Source organism: Nelumbo lutea, chromosome 1 (genome assembly GCF_056320005.1).
Source record: "Nelumbo lutea isolate HS-2025 chromosome 1, American lotus-T2T, whole genome shotgun sequence".
NCBI lineage: Eukaryota > Viridiplantae > Streptophyta > Magnoliopsida > Proteales > Nelumbonaceae > Nelumbo > Nelumbo lutea.
In genome coordinates, this window is record NC_142684.1 from 83,093,878 (window position 1) to 83,118,033 (window position 24,156).

A 24,156-nucleotide genomic window follows, 5' to 3' on the forward strand; every position below is an offset into this window, starting at 1 on the left:
TCTGTCCAGTGAGTGCTTACCCATCATATTCGTAAACGCCAAGGTATCGTGAGAGAGTTCCCATTTTCTGGTGAAGCCCCTCCCACATCGGTCTATGACGCCTCTATCATCTTATGAAACATTCAGACAAGCCCAACAGCAAATGGATAGCCCATTTTCTGGTGCGTTTCCTCATTACTGAAGGACCCATCCTCATGCTAGTGATGGAAGGCCTTTAGAGAGTTCATCATATGAATCTCCCTATCACATGCACTCATATTAGCTGGAGGGAACAAAATTACGCCCTAGTTTGATTTAGGCCAAACCAAAGTGGCTCCCACTGACTTTCATAAAGCCAGATTTTGGTGGGCCTTAAATCGGCTAGGGTTCCGCACGTAACCTCTTGTTGAGGTATGGGGCCCACCACTGAGGGAAGTCATCCAATGACCAAAAAGGGACACCATGGCAATGATGTGCATTCAGCCATGGTGTGCACAAGAGCCACTATCGAATGAGCATGGGCCAAGTACTTATGGCCCATGTACGTAGCACATCACACATCCATACATCTCATGCAGGGATAAATTGATCCAATCAATTAATTATCTGTAAGGCCCGTTGGAAGCCCGTTAAAATTCCATAATATTAACCATTAACATTATCTAGGTATATGGGCTGAATTAGGGTTACCCAGTTCGGCCCATATAGCTTTATCTTTTAAAATGGGCTTTTGCAGTTTTAATTATTTAAAACTGGGCCTTTACAGGCTGGGCCGAATTAACCATTTAATTAAATACCAATCCTTAGGCCCATTAGTGGGAAAATTAGGGCTGACTTTCAGCCTTGATTAAACTCTAGAATTGGTCCAAACAGTTTTAACCAATCTTGGTTCGAATGGGTCTAGGGTTTGATTTTTAATTAAATTCTTAATTCAAGTAAATAATCTGAAATTAAATAACTGATGAAAGAAAAACAATAATCAGTTAATCAAGGCTGTTCGCACACTCCAACCTGCAAAACAAAGGTTAGATCACAGATTGTAGTTTCTCAAACTGCAAATCGCAGATAGCGAATCTCCCATCTGCGAAATCTCCTCCTCTGCGCCACCATCTTTGATCCAAAATTTAAAAAATAGAAATCCTATTTCTATTAATTATTACATCAGATCGAATGCCTATACATTGAGTCTAAAAAAAAATTATTTGCAGACCAAATGTAATAAATAAATTCAATAAACTGCAAATCTTGTAGTTCTCCCTGCGCAAAACAAGATTTTGATCTCCTCTTGTACGAACAATCCATAAATCAAGAAAATTATAAAGAACTATTCTAAATAATAATCAGTCTTATATAAAATTAATTTCAGATTATTTGCCCATCTATTTTGGGAACAAATTTCCCAAAACCCATATCTGTGCAAATTGGGTAGAATGCCTTCTCCCTATTTGCGCAGGTTCATATCTGAAACAGAATGCTTCAAGATTTGAACCATGGCTCTGATACCACTGAATGGATAGGAAATCCATCATATGGACGCCCAAGATTGCGGAATAAAGGGGGGGGGGCGAATTTCAAAAAATATTTTCTTTCCCTTCAACTGGGAATCGAATTCCCTATTTAGAAAATCATATTTTCAAGGATCATTCTTGAACCATAAACTGAACTAGATCTGAACCAAAAGGAGAGAGATAATACCTGATACAGAGAAATAATATCTCTCATTGGAGGTGTTCACGCCCAAGGTAGAAACCAAAAACCGCTTCCACTGAAGATGGCGCAGTGTAGGGTGGAGCAGAATCAGCAGTGTCCTTCGTAAGAACTTGATTCTTCCCAAGAATCACCTGGGCGGCTAGTGAATACAACTCCTGCCAATCTTTTCTCCAAAAGATTGGAATCAAGATCCGATCTTGATTTCTCCCAAGCAATGGAGATCGAACTGCTATAGGCGGCTGCAGGAAGGAGGCGGCTAGAGAGAATTTGCAGGGTGCAGAATTCTCTCCTTTGTGATCTCAGCTCTGAAGACAAGACTTGAGTCTGTTGGGGGGGGCGAATTTCAAAAAATATTTTCTTTCCCTTCAACTGGGAATCGAATTCCCTATTTAGAAAATCATATTTTCAAGGATCATTCTTGAACCATAAACTGAACTAGATCTGAACCAAAAGGAGAGAGATAATACCTGATACAGAGAAATAATATCTCTCAATGGAGGTGTTCACGCCCAAGGTAGAAACCAAAAACCGCTTCCACTGAAGATGGCGCAGTGTAGGGTGGAGCAGAATCAACAGTGTCCTTCGTAAGAACTTGATTCTTCCCAAGAATCACCTGGGCGGCTAGTGAATACAACTCCTGCCAATCTTTTCTCCAAAAGATTGGAATCAAGATCCGATCTTGATTTCTCCCAAGCAATGGAGATCGAACTGCTATAGGCGGCTGCAGGAAGGAGGCGGCTAGAGAGAATTTGCAGGGTGCAGAATTCTCTCCTTTGTGATCTCAGCTCTGAAGACAAGACTTGAGTCTGTTGGTTGTTGTGTGTCTAAAGGCTGCCGCCCCCTCTTCCTTTTAAAGACTTAATGGATCAACTCCTAATCCCATTAGGAGTTGCTAACCCAAATCATATCTAGATTAGAAGTCCCTTTAAGATAAGGGATAATCCTTATCTTATCTGCAAATTAGATCAGCCAGTTCCTAATCTAATTAGGAAGTTTCCAAATCTAAATCTCATTTAGGTCTTGGACTCTCTGAGTGGATAGGGTGTGGGCCCAATCCTATAAATTGATCTTATCTCAGAATTCACCCCTTAAAGACTAATCAAATTAGCCCAGTTCGAAATGGGCTTAAGGCCCATTCAGGGTTATGTATTCATTAAGCCTTCCAAACTGCTGCCTAGTTGGGCTTCCTTGTATGGCGTGGGACCCAAACATTGATCTACACATCAGCCACATGGGTTCAGCCCAGCCTTTGTTACAAGGCCTGGCCGAATACACTGTTATGAACAGTGCACCCCTGAAACCCATCAGATGGGCTCTATGGGCCCAACACTTACCCTAAGTGGTCCCTGGGCCAAGCCACCTTGTAACACCCAAGGACTGTGGGCAGATGCAAGATTAGCCCATCAGGTATTATCCTCAATGGCCTTACACTTAACCTCTCAGCCCATAATGATCATACACTGCCCGACAAGAGAGGACCTCTCCCTCGGCTGCAAGGAACAGTGTTGCACTCTCTCAGGTATGGATCCCGGGAATTAAAACCTTTTGCAAACATTTCGAAAGCATAATATATATACTCTTATATTTCATATAAAATATATTTTGCAAAAACAAATCTCAACGATTGAAATCGGCTGCCGGCAGTCTTGGTTCCCATCAGTGAGAGTGCATCCCCGATCATTACCTTTGTCCGACAAAGGGGTTGATCCTGTCACTATGATCACCCACTCAGATGAATTCTCAGACTGTCCTAACATACCTAGGTTTTGACCCCCGCTAAGGATCTCACTGATTGGTACATCAAAGACAACCCAATCCGACACCTAGTGCAGTATCATAATCGAGTCTAGGGTCGGGTGTAACTTTCCAATTTTGCCCATCAATCTCCAAGGTCCAGGGCAATACTGGAAATTTGGTCTAGTTCAAAGATTAAATTAATCCCACACTGTATGTGCCTCGGGTTTCACCCCGGTAGCTGAGACAAGCCACCCCAACCGACTTGGTGGCACCACAGTGTTAGCCTTGTCAGGATAGGTCTCCCCAGACCGACCCACTAGCTGTGAACATTCTAAACTAACACGAGTCTCATTAAGTGTCCAGTTTAAGGGTATTACACAGAAACATACTAAGGGAACATGAATCAAATATGCACTTTTATTCATTTACAATAAACTCATAAAGTACATCAATTTGGTTGAAGCTAAGGGCATACAAAACTGTCTAACACTTAAGGCTGTGTTTGGTTTGAAGGAAAAGGTAGGGAAAGAAAGGGAAAAGTAGGGAAATCTATGCAAGGTTTGTAAGGGTTTTCCCACTTTTCCATTCTTTTCCCAATTTTTCCTTCAAACCAAACACAGCCTAAGAGAGATTAGCAGCCTGACAAGGACCTTGGGAACAACAATTAATTGGGTGCCAAGATCAGCTAACACTCTAACTCATTAATAGGGAACAACCATTTGGGGAAAGGGGAGGGGGTACCAAATGGAGATTGTGAAAATTAGTTGTAATGGGAAGGGGTTAGGTGGTATCAGCTTAACAAGAGGCAGTCTTCTTTTTCTTTTTCTTTTTCTTCTTCTTCTTTTTTTTTTTTTTTTGATAAGGAAAGAGAAAATTTCATTAAAGAAAAAAGGGATTACAATTTTAAGGGTGGCAAGTCATCACCCAGTAACAAAACAAACTGAGATCAAAGTAAGCTTTCCACTTACATATTTGAAAACCCAATACCTCCCCTAACTTATTCCCCGGATCCTCCTTATCTATGTGCCTGAAATCTGGAAGAATCAGCACCCAATCTGCCACTAATCTGCTACCGCAGCTACCATCCTATCCATACTGCAAGCTTTGTCTTCGAACATTCTTTTTGTTCCTCTCCTTCCATATGTTTCAGCACACAGTGAATGGAATGCAGCTCCATATCACCTTCGCCTTCTTACTTCCACAGCCTGGGCCATGAAGAGAATCTCTGCAGTTGAGGTTGGATGAAAACCAGAAACCTCGAACATGGCTGTGAACACTTTCCATAAGAAACCAGCAAACTTGCAGGTTATGAAAATGTGCCTGACATTGTCCTGCTCCTCGCAAAGACAGCATCTGCTAGCCATATGAATTTGGGAAGGGGTTAGGTAGTATCAGCCTAACAAGAGGCAACACTCATTGTTTATACATCCTTGTAACACAATTAATAAAGTAGCACTGGACTTACTTTTATTCTTTTCGTGGTCTTCTTGGAAACCCTATTCAATTTTCCCGATTAAAGTCCTATTTTGGGGTTGACTAAACATTAACCTGTTATGGCTGTTATCAATAAAATTCTGAAATTATTGATTAAAAAAAATCAATCTCTCAGGAAGGTGCCAGGTGGCTCAGTTTGTAAGGTCCCTGGCTGTTTATAGTGGAGACTTGGGATTGAATCCCACCTAATTCAGGTTGGGGGGTTATGGGTTTGGGGGATGGGCACTTCCTCCCCCCAGTTGTGTAGCCCCATAAAAAAAAAGAGAAAAAGAAAAAACCCTATCAGCCCAAACTTCTAATACCCAACCGTTGCTATGGTAATTGATTTTGTTTGAGTGACTTCCATTTTCATTAATTAATTAATCATAAAACACTTATCTCTGAATTTGAAAATATTGCCCAGAATACAATCACATTATCCTCAATATGATAGAAATCTGTTTAGTGTTGCCTTCCTCAAATTCATATGCTCAATGTATGTCCCATTAATATGAAAAAATTTTGACATAGCAGTTTTAACTTTTAAGGAGTGATCTGATGCAAGTTGTGGGTTTCAGAAGAGCTAATGAGAGGCCAAAGAGAATGTCGTTGAAGTATAATGAAAAGGGCTATAAGAGTCACTGCAAACAGAGAATATTATCCTTGGTATGAAGAGAATTAGTATAGCCATCCCCAAATAGTTCTTATAAGGTTCTATTCAGTTCAATTAGCCTTTAAAAGTGACACAAGAGTAACAATAACAATTAGGATGATGATGATTTTGAACATAAAAATCATGTCAAAAGTTTGAGAATTTCTGATAATTTACTTCCATTTTGATTAAATATCTGATTTGAAAATGAATGTTTATTCCAAGTGGTGCTCCTAAATATTAATTCATGCTTCTCAATAGTACAAAATATGTAATAACTTTTTCCACATATTCCATGCCAAAGTAAGTTTATATTACAAAAATATTAAAATAATCACCTTTCGTAGATAATATTAACATGAAATAGTTTACATGTGGATTGATGTAGTTCCTGCAAATGCAACAATACATGATGCTAATTGAATCAATTCATAACATCCCTCCCATGCACCTTTGTATCTGAGTATTGCATGAAGAGGTACACATGCAAGATGCAACTATTCCGCTCTTGGTGATGAAACTAAATCAGATTTTATCAAGGCTTATCATGGTCCAACTTATGCTTACCAGAAATTTGTTAGTCTCGACAGCTCAAGCAGGAAGAACATGTAGCTGTTAGAAAATCTATTAGAATCTAAGTTGTTAGAGTAATAACATGGCTGATAAACTTCATTAAGAGAAAATTATCAAAATTATCTGTCAGGCACTCAGACTTGATAATGTTGTGCATTTTAAATGCAGTTTTGATTCTTGTGTAAGAACGAGTATTGCATTAACTAGCACAACAGAGAAAAAGTTTGCATTTTTTTTAGATTTCATTGCAGATTTGCTGCTACATGTTATTATGTTTATGCTGTTCGGGTCTGTGCAGAATGATCTTGTTCACGGATGGGGAATGGACATGAAACTTGGTTATTGTGCCCAGGTAGATTTACTTTACATACAAGAAGCAGAAACACTGCATGGTCCTTGGATGTCATATCCATGAGTTTTATCCTTTACTTTCCTACTTTTTACTCTGTTTTTTATATGTTATCAATTTCTTCCAGCTTAATCTTGATCATCTAATCCATATTCCTTGCATTTTGTTTTCTTTCATTTTTTCTTTTTATGAGTTTAGAACAATTTTTACAAATTAATCTTAAGATTATGGGCCAACACAACATTTTTTGGGGACATCTTTGTATTTATTCTACTTTCAGATAAATTTTGCACTAATTATGCCTCCTTTCGTTCATATTGAAAAAACATAATAACAACATTATTTATTCTGTACTGCCATTCCTTCAAAGGGTCCCTAGATTCCTTATTATTCTTAGAACTATTAGTGCTTTTTTAATCTTGTTGACACTGGAAGCTACTTCTTCCATGTCATTTCATACATGTGAATGTGAAGATGGTTCTTATGATGTCTTACATTAGGATAGAAACTAGATTGTCAGATTTGGGTACAAAATGTAATTGCTAGGATGAAAGCACATCCAGGTGGATCCCTAGATCTGCCAATGCTCTACAGAATGCTTTATCAAGAGAAAGAGCTGGTAGGGCTGACTTGTATTGGAGTCTTAGGCCAGGGATTTTGCTGTACTATTTTTTTTTTCAATCCTATGTTTATTTTATTATGCATCCCCCCCCTCCAACATACACACACACATGCCAAAAGACAATAAAAAAGGGTTTCACCCTTTTCTTGCACACTTGAATAAATCTCATTCATTGGTAGTTCTAATCAAAAGCAAAAAAAGAAAAAAAAATGGACCATTTGGAATATTTCTGATTATTTAGATGCATCAAGGCTTGCATATATGTACTCATATTTTTGTCGGCTATTAGAGATCTGTTCTAGTTATTCAGCTTCTGTTAATATGAGCATCTAAATTGTTTCCATGCTGCTTATTTTTTCAAGTTCCTTTTCTTTTACCCCAAACAGATTGAGAAGCATAATTTTGTCCAATATTCATCGGTATGCACTGTGTTTATAGGGTGATCGGACAAAGAAGGTGGGAGTCATTGATAGTGAATTCATTTTCCACAAAGGAATACAAACTTTGGGAGGATCTTCAGCAAGAAAGGTAGATGGTCTTCACATGCAATTCTAGCATTTTTCTTATTAGTGGATCTGGACTCAGCTATCTGTGCAAAGATAATCTAATCTAAGCCTAGTCCACTCTATATATTTGGGCCTAAGCCTGCAATAATCTAGAGTCACTCTTCCACTCTATTCAAATTCAAATAATGGTTCAGGTTGACAGCGGGGAGCTAGCCAAGTTAGAACAAAGAGTAAGAGTGGGGTATAGATAATACAGTTACTTAGAATTTTATGTAATTAATATAAAAAATAAAAATAGAAAAAAGTTCATGCCATAATAAACTCATTAACAAGAAGAAAAATTAAGTAGGAGCATAGAAGAAGACCTTGGAGGTTCTGCCATCTGGTTATAACCTATTATCGCAACTGGGCAGCTTTGATTTCCTGTTGGTTTATCTCAACAAGCTCCTTCGCTATCTGAACTTTGATAATTTATCCAAACCATCTGATGAAGACCATTTTGTTCTTTCTGTTCAATCGTTCCTCTACTTGCTATTGAAAATTCCATATGGAACATCTTTCAAATTCCTATTTTCTCCCTCTCTTGAGTTGCATTTCACAAACAGGATTTGAGGCATTAGAGCTATGATGTTGGATAATGAATACAACATTGTTCACTGAGTGGAATATTAGAGCAAGGAAAACAAAACCAGTGTTTTAAACCTGTAAAGAGACTGGGCCGAATGGGCCCTTAACAGCCTTTCGTGTGATATCCTTTATTTTATCTTTTATTTTATGTTGATGGGCCTCACTTAATGGGCCTTTTATTTGTTCTTATTTTATTTTCTTTATGTAACTGCCAAGCTGGCTGCCCACTTAAGGGTATACTTGTCATCATCAATTTTTTAGAGATTAATAAAATAGGGTTGAGGAGAAGGGTGATTAATTTGACTTCTTCTTCTCTTACCTCTTCTCTTCGCCATCTTCCTCTCTCATACAGTTATTCAGATCTGTTTTGTTCTGCTAATCACTAAGTTTAATCTTGATATTAGAGGACTGATTTACATCTTGGTATCAGAGCAGGTTCAGTTCCTCTTCCTTCTTTTTTTTTTTTTGTTCCTATACACTCTAAAATCAAGAGTGTATGAAGAGATAGGTTCTCTATAGTATAGAGAATCACTTGCCTAGTTGGTAGAAGGGTTTGGAGAGTTTAGTTCTGGCCAGATTTTGCGAAGAAGTGATGCTGTTTTGCTGCTGCCCAAAACCCTAGCTGACTAGAGATTTTCGAGGTTACCAAGAAAGGTGAAGCTTGGGTGTGGCGCTCTGTTTTTGGAAGGTGTCTTGTGATTGCTAAAGGAGGGTGGTTCAGGTTTGGAAGAGTTTGGGTTAGTCTGGTGGGTGTGGTAGTGTCTTCTCTCTTCCTCCCATCTGCTGGACGGAGCAAAACCCTAGTTTTTCAAGCACCCAAGTTCTAGTTTGACTTCAAGTAAGTTTACATAGTCAAAATTTTCCGTTCTTTGATTTCCGTTTGATTAATGGAGGCATACGGAAGTGAGTTCAAGCAGGTGCCAGTTTCTGGACCTGCTTCAGTAGATTCCGTTTTGAATGGTGTTACCACAGTTAAGCTAGATGGGACGAACTATCTTGCTTGGGCACAGTCTATAAAAATCTATGTTTGTAGTAGAGGAAAACTCGGGTATCTCACAGGCAGCAAGGTGAAACCCGAAGAGACAGACCTTGAATTTGAAAGATGGATGCAAGAGAACTATACTGTTATAGGATGGTTAGTTAACTCTATGCAACCCCATATAAGCCAACACTATCTCTGGATGTCTTCGGCTAAGGAGATATGGGACAGTGTAACTGAGACCTATTCACAGAAACCGAATGTAGCCAGAGCATACAAATTGAAAAGTGATGTGAAGAACCTGAGACAGGGGGAGAAGAGTGTGGCAATCTACTACTCTATACTAAAATCCCTATGGCAGGAAATTGATGTTATAGAGACAGTGGTGTGGAAGAGTAAAAAGGATGCTGAAATGTATAGAAAGCTAGTGGAGAGAAATAGGGTGTTTGAGTTTCTCACTGGACTCAACCCTGAGTTTGATATTATCAGACAAAACATTTTGGCCAGGGATGAGGTTACTCTTTCACAGGCATATGCTATGATAAGTAGTGAGGAGAGTAGGCGGTAGGTGCAGTTGCAGAGTCCATCTACAGAACATTTTGCACATGCTGGAATGAAACCGAAGGCCCTACTGAGAAAAGAGAGCAGATGTGTGAATATTGCAAGAAACCACGGCATACAAAGGACACCTGTTGGAAGCTTCATCTTGAACTTCTTCCTGATAGGTTTAAGAAGAATAATAACCCTAAGAAGGGCCTTCAGGTGCCTGAAGGGGGAAGTAAGGAAAGCGAAGAAAAATCAACTATTGAGTAGTTGGCTGCAATGAAGCTGGATTTTGAGAAGTATGGGAGGCTCCTAAATCACCTGGAAGCTATGGTTTCTTCAACTCACCATTCCAACAGTACATCATCTTCATCGACTTTTGCTTACTTAGGTACTCGTGCTTCTACGAATCATGCTTCAACTTCAGGTAATCATAAAATCCCTTGGATTATTGATTCCGGTGCATCATACCATATGACCAGCCTATCTAACTTGTTTTGTTCATATCACCTCCTCTTTGGGAAAGAGAAAATATCCCTTGCTGATGGGTCCCTTGCCCCTATCTCTGGTAAAGGTGATATAAAGACCTCTGACACCCTATTCTTATCTTCTGTTCTTCATGTCCCTAAGCTTAACACAAACCTCTTATCTGTTAGTAGCTTAACAAAGTCAATGAATTGCAGCATAATTTTCTTTCCCACTCATTGTGTTTTTTAGGACCTGCAGTCTTGGAGGATGATTGGGAGTGGCCATGAGGCGAACGAAATATAATTGCTGGACACACCAGATCAAGCTTTGGGACCACCTCATGGAGTTGCCTTAGAGTCAGTCGTGCCAGAGTCTGTTAACAAAATTTTATTATGTCATTTTCGGTTTGGTCACTTGTCCTTTTTTGCTTTGAGTCATCTGATCCCAAATATGTTTAAAGGAGTGTCTTTATTGAGTCTTCATTGTGAATCATGTGAGCTGGCAAAGTATTGTAGACATTCCTATTCAATTAGCAATACAAGATCATTCTCCTTTCCATATTGTTCACTCTGATGTGTGGGGGCCATATCACATGCCAACCATGGGGGGTTACAGGTACTTTATCTTTTTTATTGATGATTATTCACGTTACACTTGGATTTATCTCATGAAATCTAGGGATGAAGTACCAGCTATTGTGAAAAATTTTCATGAACTCATCCTCACCCAGTTTAATACCCGTATCAAAATATTCCGCTCTGACAATGCTAAGGAGTATCTTGAGAGAACCCTCTCCACCTATCTTGAAACTTTTGGGGTTATTCATCAAAGTTCTTGTTCCTACAATCCACAACAAAACGGGGTGGCGGAAAGAAAGAGCAGGCATGTGATTTAGGTTGCCAGATCCCTTTTATTTGCATCTCATGTTCCTATAAAGTTTTGGGGAGATGTTGTTCTTACTGCTACCTTTCTGATCAACTATATGCCCTCCCGGGTCCTTGGATTTAAAACCCCTTTTAGTCTTCTCTTCCCGGATGAGATCTCTTTTCTCTTCCTCTCTGTGTGTTTGGGTGTACTTGCTATGTGCATATTCATAGTCACCAAAGGCACAAGTTTGAACCTAAGGCTCATAAGTGCGTGTTTCTGGGATATGCTTCCACACAGAAGGGTTATTGCTGTTTTGATCCAGTTCGTGGCACTTGCTTTGTATCTCGGGATGTCACCTTTGCAGAGTTGACTCCCTTCTTTAGTATTCCTCTTGAGGGGGAGAAATCTGACGAGTACTTTACTATGTCTCCAGCTGTTCCTCTTTCCATCCCTTGTGAGTCCGATCATGGGGTCTCCACCTCTTCCACTGGACCTACCTCTGATGTCCTTGCTCCCCCTCCTGCTTCTGGTCCTGCTCTCCAAAGGTGGTACCAAAGGCAGAGATTCAAACATGTGCAGGTTGTTTCCACTCCTTCAGAAGAGCATCTTGCCACTCCCATCATTCCTGAGGAAACAGGTCAGCCCTCTACTGACCCATCTCAGACTGTTCCAGACCTTGACCTTCCTATTGCTCTTCGCAAGGGCAAGCGGAAGTGTACAACCCATTGTATCTCCAAACACTTATCTTACAGCCTTCTCTCCCCTTCCTACTACTATTTTCTTGCCTTTGTTTTTTCCCATGTGATACCCAGGTCTGTACCGGAAGCTTTATCTCAAGCTGAATGGAGGGAAGCTATGATGACCGAACTTGATGCATTGCATAAGAATCGTACCTGGGATATTGTGGACTTGCCGGAAGGGAAGGAACCAGTGGGTTGTAAATGGGTGTTTACTATTAAATATCACTCTGATGGCTCTGTTGAGAGGTTTAAGGCTCGGTTGGTTGCTAAGGGTTACACCCAAATGCATGGCATTGACTATCTTGAGACATTTGCTCCTGTAACTAAGATGACTTTAGTCAGGGTTTTACTTTCTCTAGCAGTTACTCTTGATTGGCCCCTACACCAGTTTGATGTTAAAAATGCCTTCTTGAATGGAGAGCTGCATGAAGAGGTCTATATGTCTCTACCTCCAGGAGTGTATGGGAAAGAATTGAAAGGCAAGGTGTGTAAACTATACAAATCTATTTATGGCCTCAAACAATCTCCTCGGGCTTGGTTTGAGAGATTTCGGGCTACTCGTCTCTTTTGGCTACATCCAAACACAATCTGATCATACACTGTTCTTGAAGAGAAATGACTCTCTGGTGACCTTCTTGATTGTTTATGTTGATGATATTGTGGTCACGGGTAATGACATTGAAGAGGCCAGTAAACTAAAAGCATTTCTCAACTCTGAATTTGAAATCAAAGATTTGGGAGATCTTCGGTATTTCCTAGGCATTGAAGTTGCTCGATCTAAGGATGGTATATTCATATCTCAGCGCAAATATGTCCTTGATCTTCTTGTTGAAACTGGTAAACTTGGAGCTAAACCCATCTCCACTCCCATTGATCCTAATCATAAGCTTTTTGCCACAGATGGTGAACTTTTGTCTGATAAGGGAGTGTTTCAGAGACTGCTTGGGAAGCTATTATACCTTTGCATGACTCGGCCAGGTATTTCCTATGCAGTCAGTGTTATCAGTCAGTTTATGCATTCTCCCAGTGATACTCATCTAGCTGCTGCAAAAAGGGTTCTGTGCTACTTGAAAGGTACTCCAGGGAAAGGTATTCTATTTGCTAAGCATGGTCACATGAAGCTGGAAGCCTTTACTGATGTAGATTGGGCAAGATGTATTGATGACATAAGGTCCACCTCTGGTTATTGTGCTCTAGTTGCTAGGAATATTGTGTCTTGGAGGAGTAAGAAACAATCAGTAGTTGCTAGATCCTTAGCTGAAGCAGAATACAGGGCAATGGCTCATGGTGTGTCAGAATTACTATGGCTACGGTCCCTTCTAGAGGAATTGGGGGTAGACTACGAGAAACCAATGATGCTCTATTGTGACAACCAAGCTGCTATCAACATTGCACATAATCCTATTCAACATGACAGAACTAAGCACATTGAGGTTGATAGGCATTTCATAAGGGAAAGAGTCTCTTTAGGAGAAGTTTGTTTACCATTTATCACATCAGAAGATCAACTGACTGATATCTTGACCAAGGGAGTTCTCAGGGGGAAATTGACACACTATATAAGCAAGCTGGGCATGATTGGCATCTATGCTCAGCTTGAGGGGGAGTGTAAAGAGACTGGATCGAATGGGCCCTAACAGCCTTTCGTGTGATATCCTTTATTTTATCTTTTATTTTATGTTGATGGGCCTCACTTAATGGGCTTGTTATTTGTTCTTATTTTATTTTCTTTATGTAACTGCCAAGCTGGCCGCCCACTTAAGGGTATACTTGTCATCATTAATTTTTTAGAGATTAATAAAATAGGGTTAGAGGAGAAGGGTGATTAATTCGACTTCTTCTTCTCTTACTTCTTCTCTTCGCCATCTTCCTCTCTCATACAGTTATTCAGATCTGTTCTATTCTGCTAATCACTAAGTTTAATCTTGATATTAGAGGACTAATTTACATCTAAAACCAGTCCAGAAGTTGAACCGTTTTCCCTTCTGAGTCAATGGGTTGGCGGTTTAACTGCCCAGCGAATGGGTCAACTTACAATGACATCAATATAAAGAATTAATAAAAAAATAATACTGCAAAAAATCTAGCAGCTGGCTGAAAGGGTCAAACGGGTTAATGGTTCAACCATTCGGGTTGACAGGTCATTGAGTGAGTCAACAGGTTTTTGAAGTATGCAACAATATGATTTTGATGAACAAAATTAACAGAAAAAGTCAAAGAAGAACCTTTTAGAACTACACCTAGACCTAGCTTTATAATTTAATTTTATTTTTAATTACAAAATCTATTTGGTTCATGTGCTTATGCAATTTTCTTTTATATATTTATTTCTATTTCCATAATGTAATTACTTCAAATACAGGTATCAAACAATATTCATCATGAAGAGTCCATGCTGGTATACATCCATAGTAATGAATAAGTGATATATCAGTTTTCTACTCTACAAAACAACTGTTTAGGTTTTAGCCTGATTTGCATTCTCTTGGTTTCCTGTCTTGGACTGCAGAGACGAGGTGCTGCAGCAGTTGATGTGCGATCTGAGGTCAGATTACTGAGTCTGTAATCCATTGTTTATATTCTCTTATTACCTTGGTCCAAGAGTTCTACAAACTCTGTCAAGCTGGTTTTTGTTTGGTCAATCTCCTAGCATTGGTGTGCTTTCGTAAAATCCACAATGATCTTCTTTGTATAGTCTGCATATATGGTCTGTGAATATAAGATCCTCTTGTTCATGTATGAGTGCATATCAACACTTTGGATGTGCAAACCGCAAACTTAGAAGTAGGAGATGTTCTAAAATGTAACCAAGTTCTTCTCTATGCACTAGTAAAATTATGTGATAGACTGATGGTTATGATCCACCACCACCACCGGTTCCAAACAATAGACTTGAGTTTTTTACTTGTTATATACCCTATGCTATATTATTAGGAGGAGAAACTACTTTGCTTTTTTTCTATAAGTATGGGTATCACTTGTTTTTCTAGAGAACAATGCATTTCTCGATTTCCAAATCTACACTTAGGCATGAAAATATTTTAGTACTAAAGATAAGTTGTTTCAACCATAAGGAGGTTTTTAGCAATTTGGAATCCCTAACCTTATTATGTACTGTTGTAGGCTTGCAGCACATGCTTACTTCTACTCTTTCCTGGAGAAAGGCTAGAAATTTCTCAAAGTTGGACGTTTTTCTCCTGCTCTGTTTATCCTAGAATTCCAGATATTATAAACGTGTAATTTGTTGATAGGAACACTTTTTTTAGATGTATATCATGAAGTCATTATTTTACTAAATATCTTGCTTTTTATCAAGAGCAATAAGGACTCCAGGTCTCCTGCACTTTTTCCCTCCACTTTTCTCCCACATTTCCATTCGGGCTGTGATAGATGTCCCGTGAGTCCCATAGGACATGTAAAGGAACACTTAAGTCACAGATGAATGGAAGTGCTGGAGATCTGAACTCATATGTAAACGACATGAATGCCATACTTTAGTAAGAGCTAAGAGGTTCTTTGTGTTTGAGATCTGGTTGAGCAGATAAGGAGGCAATCAACCTCGGAGCTTCAAATCTTCGGGCAGCGGTGGGACCATGCTATCAGAGAAGACAAGGACTGGGTTGATCCCTTTCAACGAAGCTGAAGGGATCTGGTTGAGCAGATAAGGAGGCAATCAACCTCGGAGCTTCAAATCTACGGGCAGCGGTGGGACCAATCTATCAGAGAAGACAAGGACTGGGTTGATATCCCTTTCAAAGAAGCTGAAGAGATCTTGACCCCTAAGAATCGCTAACTTGAGTAGGTCTACTGATTGATTTTTTACTTTTTTCGTCACTATCCTTTCTCATGTTATTTCCTCCTTTTTTTAGTAATTTTTGGGAGGGGTTCTCATATTTGTTGTTGTTCAGTATTTTCAGGATTCTATGGGTCCTCCATAATTGATTTCATTATTTGACTTACCCTTGGCTCATATCCTTTTCTTTTAGTAATCAAGGAAGCATGATTGAATTTCCAGTATAGTCTACGAACTTAAATCAAGTTCCATGAGAAGGCTTTAGAATGGTTTTGGCATGACTGATCGTCTGATTTCAACTGTGATGATGCGAATCAAAATGCAGGGACCAGGAGTTCATTAAGCTAGTCCAAGGCTGATGGTTGTTTTTTGTTGTCTTGTTATAAGATGCCGGGCCAAGGTCGCCGCAAGGGCTCCATTGGTGTCTTGAACAGAGAGATTCGAAATTCGAAACCAACATGATTTTTAGTCACCATGACAGAAGCAACCTGCAGAAGGAAGCCAAGAACTGTTGGACCGAAAGTTGAAAGATGGCAAAGGCAGAGGAGGGGCCCTCCCTCAATATACCAAAATTTTATTAATTTTAATGTCAGTACTTGCCTCGACCTAACGCCTTTTTCATAATCATACGAGACGGAATCTGCTACCCAACAGCCGGGCATCCGGAATATGTTTCGTACTTGAAATGGAATTGATTCTATATGTGCGGCTGTAGCGTCTTGTGGTAGCAGATCCCGACGCTTTTTCGTATAGAGTAGTCTTTCTCGATTTGCATTTGCACAATTGCATTGCACCAGCCCCTCACCTCACCCGCTGCTGTATACTTGAGGTTCATGAATACATTTTTATTCTCTAACATGCCCCATCACAAAGCCTATCAAACTTGAATCATGAATAAGCACCACTTGTACATACTTTGTTCTGAAAGTTGTTCAAATAAGCTTTGATATCATGCTTAACCTGTTACGTGAAGTTCCTGAATAGGTTTTGACATGGTTTTTAAAAACGAACCGGTCAGGGGTCCGGTTATCGGTTTGAACGATCCGATTGTTCAACCCGAACGGTCGGCCCGTTCTGATAAAAAAATAAAAAAATTTACAAAATTGTAAAACGGTCAACCGGCTACTAAGGTGAGGCTATGAAAAAAGGCTTTGGGTCTTTTGGCCTCAAAAAGTCAAAATGTGCAAGGCTTAGGCCTCAACTATTCAACTTGCTAATTTGGAATATGAAGGTTAACATAAGGGAAAATATAAATTTAAGACAAAAAAGCCTTGTTATGTATGTATTGGTGTAATAAGCAAATAAATAAACATACAAATAACACAAAAATGCATATAGAATGTGTAAGAAAATAGTTTGCTTTATTTTTCATGCTTTATTCTTACCCATTTACCCATTTGTTTTTATTTTTATTTCTCATTTTCTCATTTGTCATACTTGATATTCTATTTCTTTTAAAGTGCATGCCTCATATATATGGTCACTCTTCACTAATGTGTATTAGTTCAAGAAACAAATTAGGAATGCCTTGTTCTTATATAAAACAATGTTGATTCATATCCCTAAATTGAAATTTTTGATAAGGAAAAAAGTAAAAAACTACTTTGTAAGATTCTAACCCAAATTGTATTGTATATTTGGGATACTGATACCCCTTTTTAAGGTATTTAAAAAAATATTTTAAAAATTAGATAATATAAAACTAACCTTGTAAAATAAAAAAAAAAAGAAGAAAAAACTGAAAGAAATTATGCTTGGTTCAAAGTGTCGATAATGAATACACCTCTTTTAGCATGTTAGGGTGTGGAAACTTTGGACCATGAATCCATGTCTAATATATCATACAAGCCATATAAGATCCTAATTTTATGTTTTCATGTCTTTATTGTTTGTGGATTATATACTTTTCTTTTTTTTGCTCAAGGCTTAAACCTCATAACACCTTGAGGCTTATGCCTCCCCCTATGAGCCACAACTGCCTTACCTCTGCATTTAGCCTCTTAAAACCTTGCTCGTCATGTACTCCCGTTATTGAGTACATGAGAGGTGTTTGCAACCAATGTTGTTAAAAAAAAAAAACAGTACACAGTTTGTAATGTTTTGAAAGGTTCATTGTTTCTCATACCATGCTTTCGAAAGTGGTAAATGCATGGTTTGAGAAAATGTCTTGATGTTTTCTTATATTTTACTATCTCAAGCAATAGTATGTTGATATGGCATTAAAAATGCCTATCGGGCAGCACTTTCTCAAGCATAAAAAAAAGAAAATCTAAAAAATGTACCTATGCAGAGATTGGATTTATCCTCACAGTCCCTTGTGGCTATGCATTGGGAATATCTCCCCATGAAAAAATTATATCCAATGCATGACTGTTGCAAATGGCTATGAGGATGGTGTGAGAATGGTTTTGTGAGGACCAAATCCATTTTCTAAAACGGCACTAGAGAAACAACACTAGTTCCAAACACTACCTAAAGTTCCTTTGGTGTGTGAACTTAGAGGTGGAATCTCCTACAATTTTTATGTTTTATACTGAAGCATACACTAGCTAGCGAAAATTCATCAAAACTCTCACACATTGAGTATAAGGGTATTCAACAACATAGTTGGTTTTCTTTCGGGAAATGCTGATGTGGCAATTGTTTTTATTTCCCAAAACAAAATAAACCATGTTATCAACACTCCCCGCAATTGCCATGTCATGTTCATATTAGCAAAATCATATTGTTTGGGTTAGAATACCTTAATCTAGAGAAAGGGGAGTTAAATGGTTCTAATGTGGTGACAAAAATACTCATTTATTCCATGCTACAACTCAAACACATAAACCATGATAGAATTGTTACAATCAAGGACAACATAGGGAAAGTCATCAAGAGGACATAAGAAGTTATTCCATAAGTTCTACTCCAAGTTGTACACTAGTGATGAAGCTCTCTATTTCATTCAATGCTCATACTCTCAATCTCAAAGAGATGAGCTTGAAACCCTAATTTCCTTAGAAGAAACTAAAGAAGCAATTGACCAAGTGGCCCACATAAAGCCCTGAATTCAGATGGATTGCCCATCTTATTTTATTAGAAGTATTGGAATATCATTGGAACTATTTGTGTTGAGACTATCCAAATCCTTTCTTATTAAGGCTGCGTTTGGAAACAGTGCAAATAAGTGTGAATGAAAATATGTAGAGTGTAAAATGGTCCATATAAATTGCAAAGTTGGGTTAGTTTTGCACTAACAAATTTACCTTCTTATCAAACAGACTTTTAGTTGTAATGGATGCAAATATGAATTCTAATAAAGCATATGCCTTTTTTATCAAAAGCCCACTTGAATATAAATTTTCTTCTTTTTTATTATGTACTTTTACATCTCATTATGGATGCAAATATGCATGGAAAATGTGTTTTCTGTAATTTGTCAATGCATAAATGCAAATAGGCAAAAGTAAACCAAAGTGCAAATGTAAGCGATAACGTGCATGGCGCATACACCCTAGACTCCTACTTCATCATGCAGACTCCTACTTCATCTTGTATTGTAAATACTTCTCCTACTTGTAGATAACCCTCATCCCTGTAGATTACCTTTGTAAATTATAAACTTATCCTATTAAGATAAGGTTTATCCTAATTTAGGATTACATCTAACCTATCCTAATTCAGATAGAACTCACTATTCTTGTACTTTATATAAATCAGCAAGGAGAGTCGAATATTATTATTCGACCATTATTCATATTTCTCTCTCTCTCTTTTTATTCTCATATGGTATCAGAGTTATAAGCAGTCTATTTCAGCTTTCATCATGTCTTCCAATTCGATCAACCAAATAATTTGGAGCATCGGGGAATCACATTCCTCAATTAATTTCGGTTTGGTTGGATGGATCCAACTACATTGTATGGTGTTTTCAGGTTGAGAATGCCCTTCTGAGCCATGAGCTCCTCGGATATGTCAATGGGACTATCCTTTGTCCATCTCGCTCGATGACAGAACTCTATACACAATGGATCAAGCAGGATTGTTACATCTCCAGTTGGCTTTTGTCTTCTCTGATGGAAACAACACTAGCACAGATCGTTGGAAGCAAAACAAGCAAAGATGCCTGGGTAACCCTTGAGAATCTTTATTCCCCTCGAGGAACAACTAGTGTCGTTGGTCTCAGGAACGAACTTTGAGCATTGCGGAAAAATGATCTCTCTATGATAGATTGTATGCAAAAACTCAAGGTATTTAGTGACAAGCTAGCTACAATTGGTGATCCTTTGACAAATTCGCAATTAATTCATCATGCCTTCAATGGCCTCAGTACAGACTATGATGCTTTCTCTACAACAATCATTACCCGAATAGATGAGTTATCGTCTGCTAGCTTACAAGGTATGCTTCTCACTCATGAAAATCGTTTGTTTCTTTCAGTAACTGCATCTACACAGATTAGCTCCCCTTCTGTGAATCTTGCCTTTGAAGGTAAGGATTCCAAGAAATATAATAAATTTGATCTACCGCAAACGGGTAATGGATCCACTAAGCCCTCAAAATATAGCAATAATCCCTATCGAATTTGTGGAGGACGTAATCATTTTGCTAGGTATTGTCGGAAACTGCTTGCACACATTGACAGTCTAAAGAACCCTAAACGACTACAACCCCTGGCGTTTATGGCTGCATTAGGATGTAACAAGTAGAATACAGATGTTTGGTTTCCTGATTCTGGTGTGACATCACCTCACTTCGGATCTGAATAATCTGTAAATACACTCTGACTATGATGGATTTGATCGTGTCTCTATTGGTGACAACTTAGGTTTGCCAATTGCTCATTCTGGCTCTTCTATTGTTTTTGTTTTATCTTCCAGATCATTGATTATGAATAATATTCTACATGTTCCCCGGATCTCCTTCAATATCTTATCTGTCGCTTAGTTTTCTACTGATAATAATGTCTACTTTGAATTTCATCCTCATGAATTTTTTGTAAAGGATCAATGCACTGCGATGATACTTCTTTAAGGGTCGAATAAGGATGGTTTTTTTCAGCTTCGTCTCCCACTCAAGATATTAGATTCGTCTCCTTCTGCGTTTGTAGGTACTCATGCTAGCCCTGCAAATTGGCACCATTGATTCGGTCACCCTGCCCTTAGAGTGACTCAACAAATTATCTCTTCTCTGAATTTGCCAATAGTTCCTAGTAATGATTTAATTTTTTGTATAGCTTGCTCAATAGCCAAAAGCCATGTACTTCCCTTTTCCAAGAATCATGCCATTAGTAATTCTCCCTTAGAATAAATTCATTGTGATTTATGGGGACCCTCTCCACTGACATCTGCTCCTAGCTATCATTACTATATTCTTTTTGTTGATGATTTTAGTCGTTATAGTTGGATTTTTCCTCTTACTTGCGGATCTAAGGCATTTAATGTGTTCTTGAAATTCAAAGCCAATGTTGAATTGTTGTTTGATACTAAAATTAAAAATTTTCAAAGTGATGGTGGCTCTAAATTCAAGACCTTTGAGAATTATTTTAAGGGTAAATTTCCTAAACTACTCTTATGGTTTAGCTAATTGACTAAGTGTACACTTACTGTTTGAAAATTGACTAAGACTACCCTTATTGTTTTTGACAATTGACTAATACTTCCCTTACCGTTAGCACCCGTTAATAGAAAGACAAAAAAGATGATTTTACCCTTTATTTTTCTTCAAATTTTCAAAATAAAACAAAAAATGGTACATCAAAACCCTAACCACATTTATGGAAACAATGGAGATCCCAAGTTGGTTGTGTCTGCGACTGAACATTAGAATCATTCTGATCTTAGGAATATTGTTGCCACTACAATAGGGTTTCTAGGAAAAGGGCTACCGATGGCAATCTAACCCCAACGGCAGACAAGAGAGAGAGAGAGAGCGGGGAGGGAGAGGAGTTGTTGTCATGTGGGGCAACCATTACAAGATGAAGAGCTTCAACATACTAAACCAGTCAAGAATCATTCCCTTCTGAATCTAACCAAACCTTTCTTAATGGAAGGTCAGAAAAGACTTATCTTCATCATGATACTAATCGGATCTGCCATAGACATCTAAGAGACCTCAAATAATTACACTGCAATGCACCTTTCCTTGGTTAGCAAAGCAAAGAGGCAAAGGCTATTAGACAAGGCCCCACCCGGATGGTGACCACTGCACCGCTATAGATACTATATCCCTCGGTTGAACTCCCTTAATTGAATCCTAGGAGGAGAAGAAAAAGACCTTCAACGAGGAAAAAATTGGACAATTATGCCATTTGGAACAAGTCTTCTACAGAGGGAAAGCTCCTTGAATTCAGTGCCTTTTGCCCTGTTAAGAGTTCCAAAAGTAATATTCTAAATCAAAACACATTATTTTTCTCATAGGACTGCCCTATAGAAAGATACTTTGGGGCAATGTGTCCCACAATACACCATACTGCAGTTGTTACATGTTAATCCCTCAGATCTAAAAGCTTTGCTAGACCAAAATATCCAACCAAAACTTCAAATTTTTTGTCCAGGAAAATATTTGTAGCTTTTACATCCCTATGAATAATTTTTGGATTGCATTGTTCATGCAAGTATAATAGTCCACTATCCACGGGCAGCCCCAAGAGCAATTTGCATCCATTTATTCCAATCCAAAGATGGTTGTTCATGAGGAGGATCTGAACATGATAGTAAGCTTTTTTTTAAGGTTGTAGTGGTCACCGACGTTCGAAACTTCGGATAGCTTTAGCAAAACGAAGAACACGGTGAAACCCCTCTTCCTTGAGCTGATTCTCATATCCTATTAATCTGTGCTTGAATCCAACAGGAAAAACAAGGGGAGAGAGAGAAAGAGGGGGAAAGAGGTAAAAGGGTAAAATTGGGTTTTAAAAAATATATATCATGTACAAATGAGTTTTGACGGAATATTAATGGACCTTAACAGTAAGGGTAGAGTTAGTCAATTGTTAGAAATAGTAAGGGTAGCGTTAGTCAATTTTTAAACAGTAAGGGTACACTTAGTTAATTAGCTAAACTATAAGGGTAGTTTAAGAAATTTACCCTTATTTTAATCATGTGGGTTATCTCTCGCCGTATATCATGTCTGCATACACAGGAAATGCCTTTGGGTGTGAGTGTTTTCCACATGTTCGGCCGTATAATAAGCACAAGTTACAACCTCGCTCTCTTTTATGTATATTTCTTGGGGATTCTAATTCTCACAAAATGTATGTTTTGTTTGCATTGTTCTACGGGATGGATTTTTAGCTCTTGCAATGTTATTTTTAATGAGGATTCCTTTCCATTTCTTAATGCAACTGATATTGCATCACCTCCATCATCAACTCCACCTCCTTTGGTTGGAGCTCCTCCCTTTGTTGCTACTTCTGACAACACATCGCCAGGTGAGATTTCATTTTCTCCATCTTCACCTTAGGAATCTGTGTCCCCACCTTCCAATGCTACATATACTGATTCTGCCTTACCGCCTACCTCTTCCTTGCATCCCATGACCACTCAAGCTTGACATGGTATATTCAAGTCAAATCCGAGGTATGCTCTATTTGCTAGTCCCCTTCCTGAATCAGAACCAACTTGTTATTCTCAAGCTCACAAGGATCTTGGTTGTGGTTCTTGCTATGATTGATGAGTATAGGGCTTTACTTCAAAATAAAACATGGACTTGTCCCGGCTCCACCTAATAAAAATATTATTGGCAACGGGGTTTTTAAAATCAAGCATATGCCTGATGGTTTGGTTGAATGTTTCAAAGCTCACATTGTTGCCAAGGTCTACTCTCAAGAAGCTGACCTTGATTACGATGAGACATTCAACCCTGTGGTCAAACCATCTACGATTAGCATAATATTGTCTCTTGCAGTAATTGAGATGTTCGTCAATTGGATGTTAGCAATGCCTTTTTGCATGGCAATATTTCAGAGGAGATATATATGAAGCAACCAGTTGGGTTTTTTTATCCCAGATTCCCATCACATGTTTGCCGCCTCCATCAATTTCTCTATGGTTTGAAACAGGCACCTCATGCATGGTTTACAAGGTTGCATGATTCACTTCTTTCCCTCGGGTTTCTTGAGTCCCAGGCAGATGCCTCTCACTTTATCTCTCGTTCTGGATTTGACATCATTTTAGTTCTTGTTTATGTAGACGACATCATCATTACAGGATCTTCTTCATCTGCCACTATCACTCTCATTTAGCATCTTGCCTCTCAGTTTTCTCTTCGAGTTTTGGGCTCTACACATTTTCTTGGTGTTGAACTTCACAGATCGTCCAACACGTATATTGATGACCTTCTGCATCGAGCACAACTTATGTTGCCAAACCTCTCTCCACTCCTATGTTTGCCTCCACTCGGCTCACCAAATCAGAAGGAGAACCTCTCACTGATCAAACTTTTTTTCGTAGTATTGTTGGTGCTCTCTAGTACGTAACTATTACTCGTCCAGAAATTGCCTTTGTTGTGAATAAGATATGTCAGTTCATGCAAACTCCTACTACTATCCATTGGGCT

At 38.6% G+C, this 24,156-nt stretch overlaps 1 protein-coding gene across 50 annotated transcripts in view; it reads left to right on the forward strand.

Moving 5' to 3' along the window:
• The window catches only part of LOC148875759 (uncharacterized), a 30,773-nt gene extending 14,203 nt beyond the window's left edge, over window positions 1–16,570 (forward strand). For 10 of the 50 annotated variants that reach the window (XM_088965288.1, XM_088965289.1, XM_088965290.1 and 7 more), the window contains 5 exons: window positions 6,423–6,476; window positions 7,534–7,623; window positions 14,188–14,223; window positions 14,335–14,370; window positions 15,367–15,784. In XM_088965288.1, the coding sequence (XP_088821414.1) occupies window positions 6,423–6,476; window positions 7,534–7,623; window positions 14,188–14,223; window positions 14,335–14,370; window positions 15,367–15,468 (318 nt within the window). In that variant the 3' untranslated portion in view covers window positions 15,469–15,784. Of the gene's footprint in view, window positions 1–6,422; window positions 6,477–7,533; window positions 7,624–14,187; window positions 14,224–14,334; window positions 14,371–14,948; window positions 15,141–15,366; window positions 15,785–15,811; window positions 15,843–15,943 lie in introns of those variants that run through there. The other 40 variants (XM_088965283.1, XM_088965284.1, XM_088965282.1 and 37 more) reach the window with 9 other exon arrangements.
• Window positions 16,571–24,156: the final 7,586 nt, after the last annotated feature.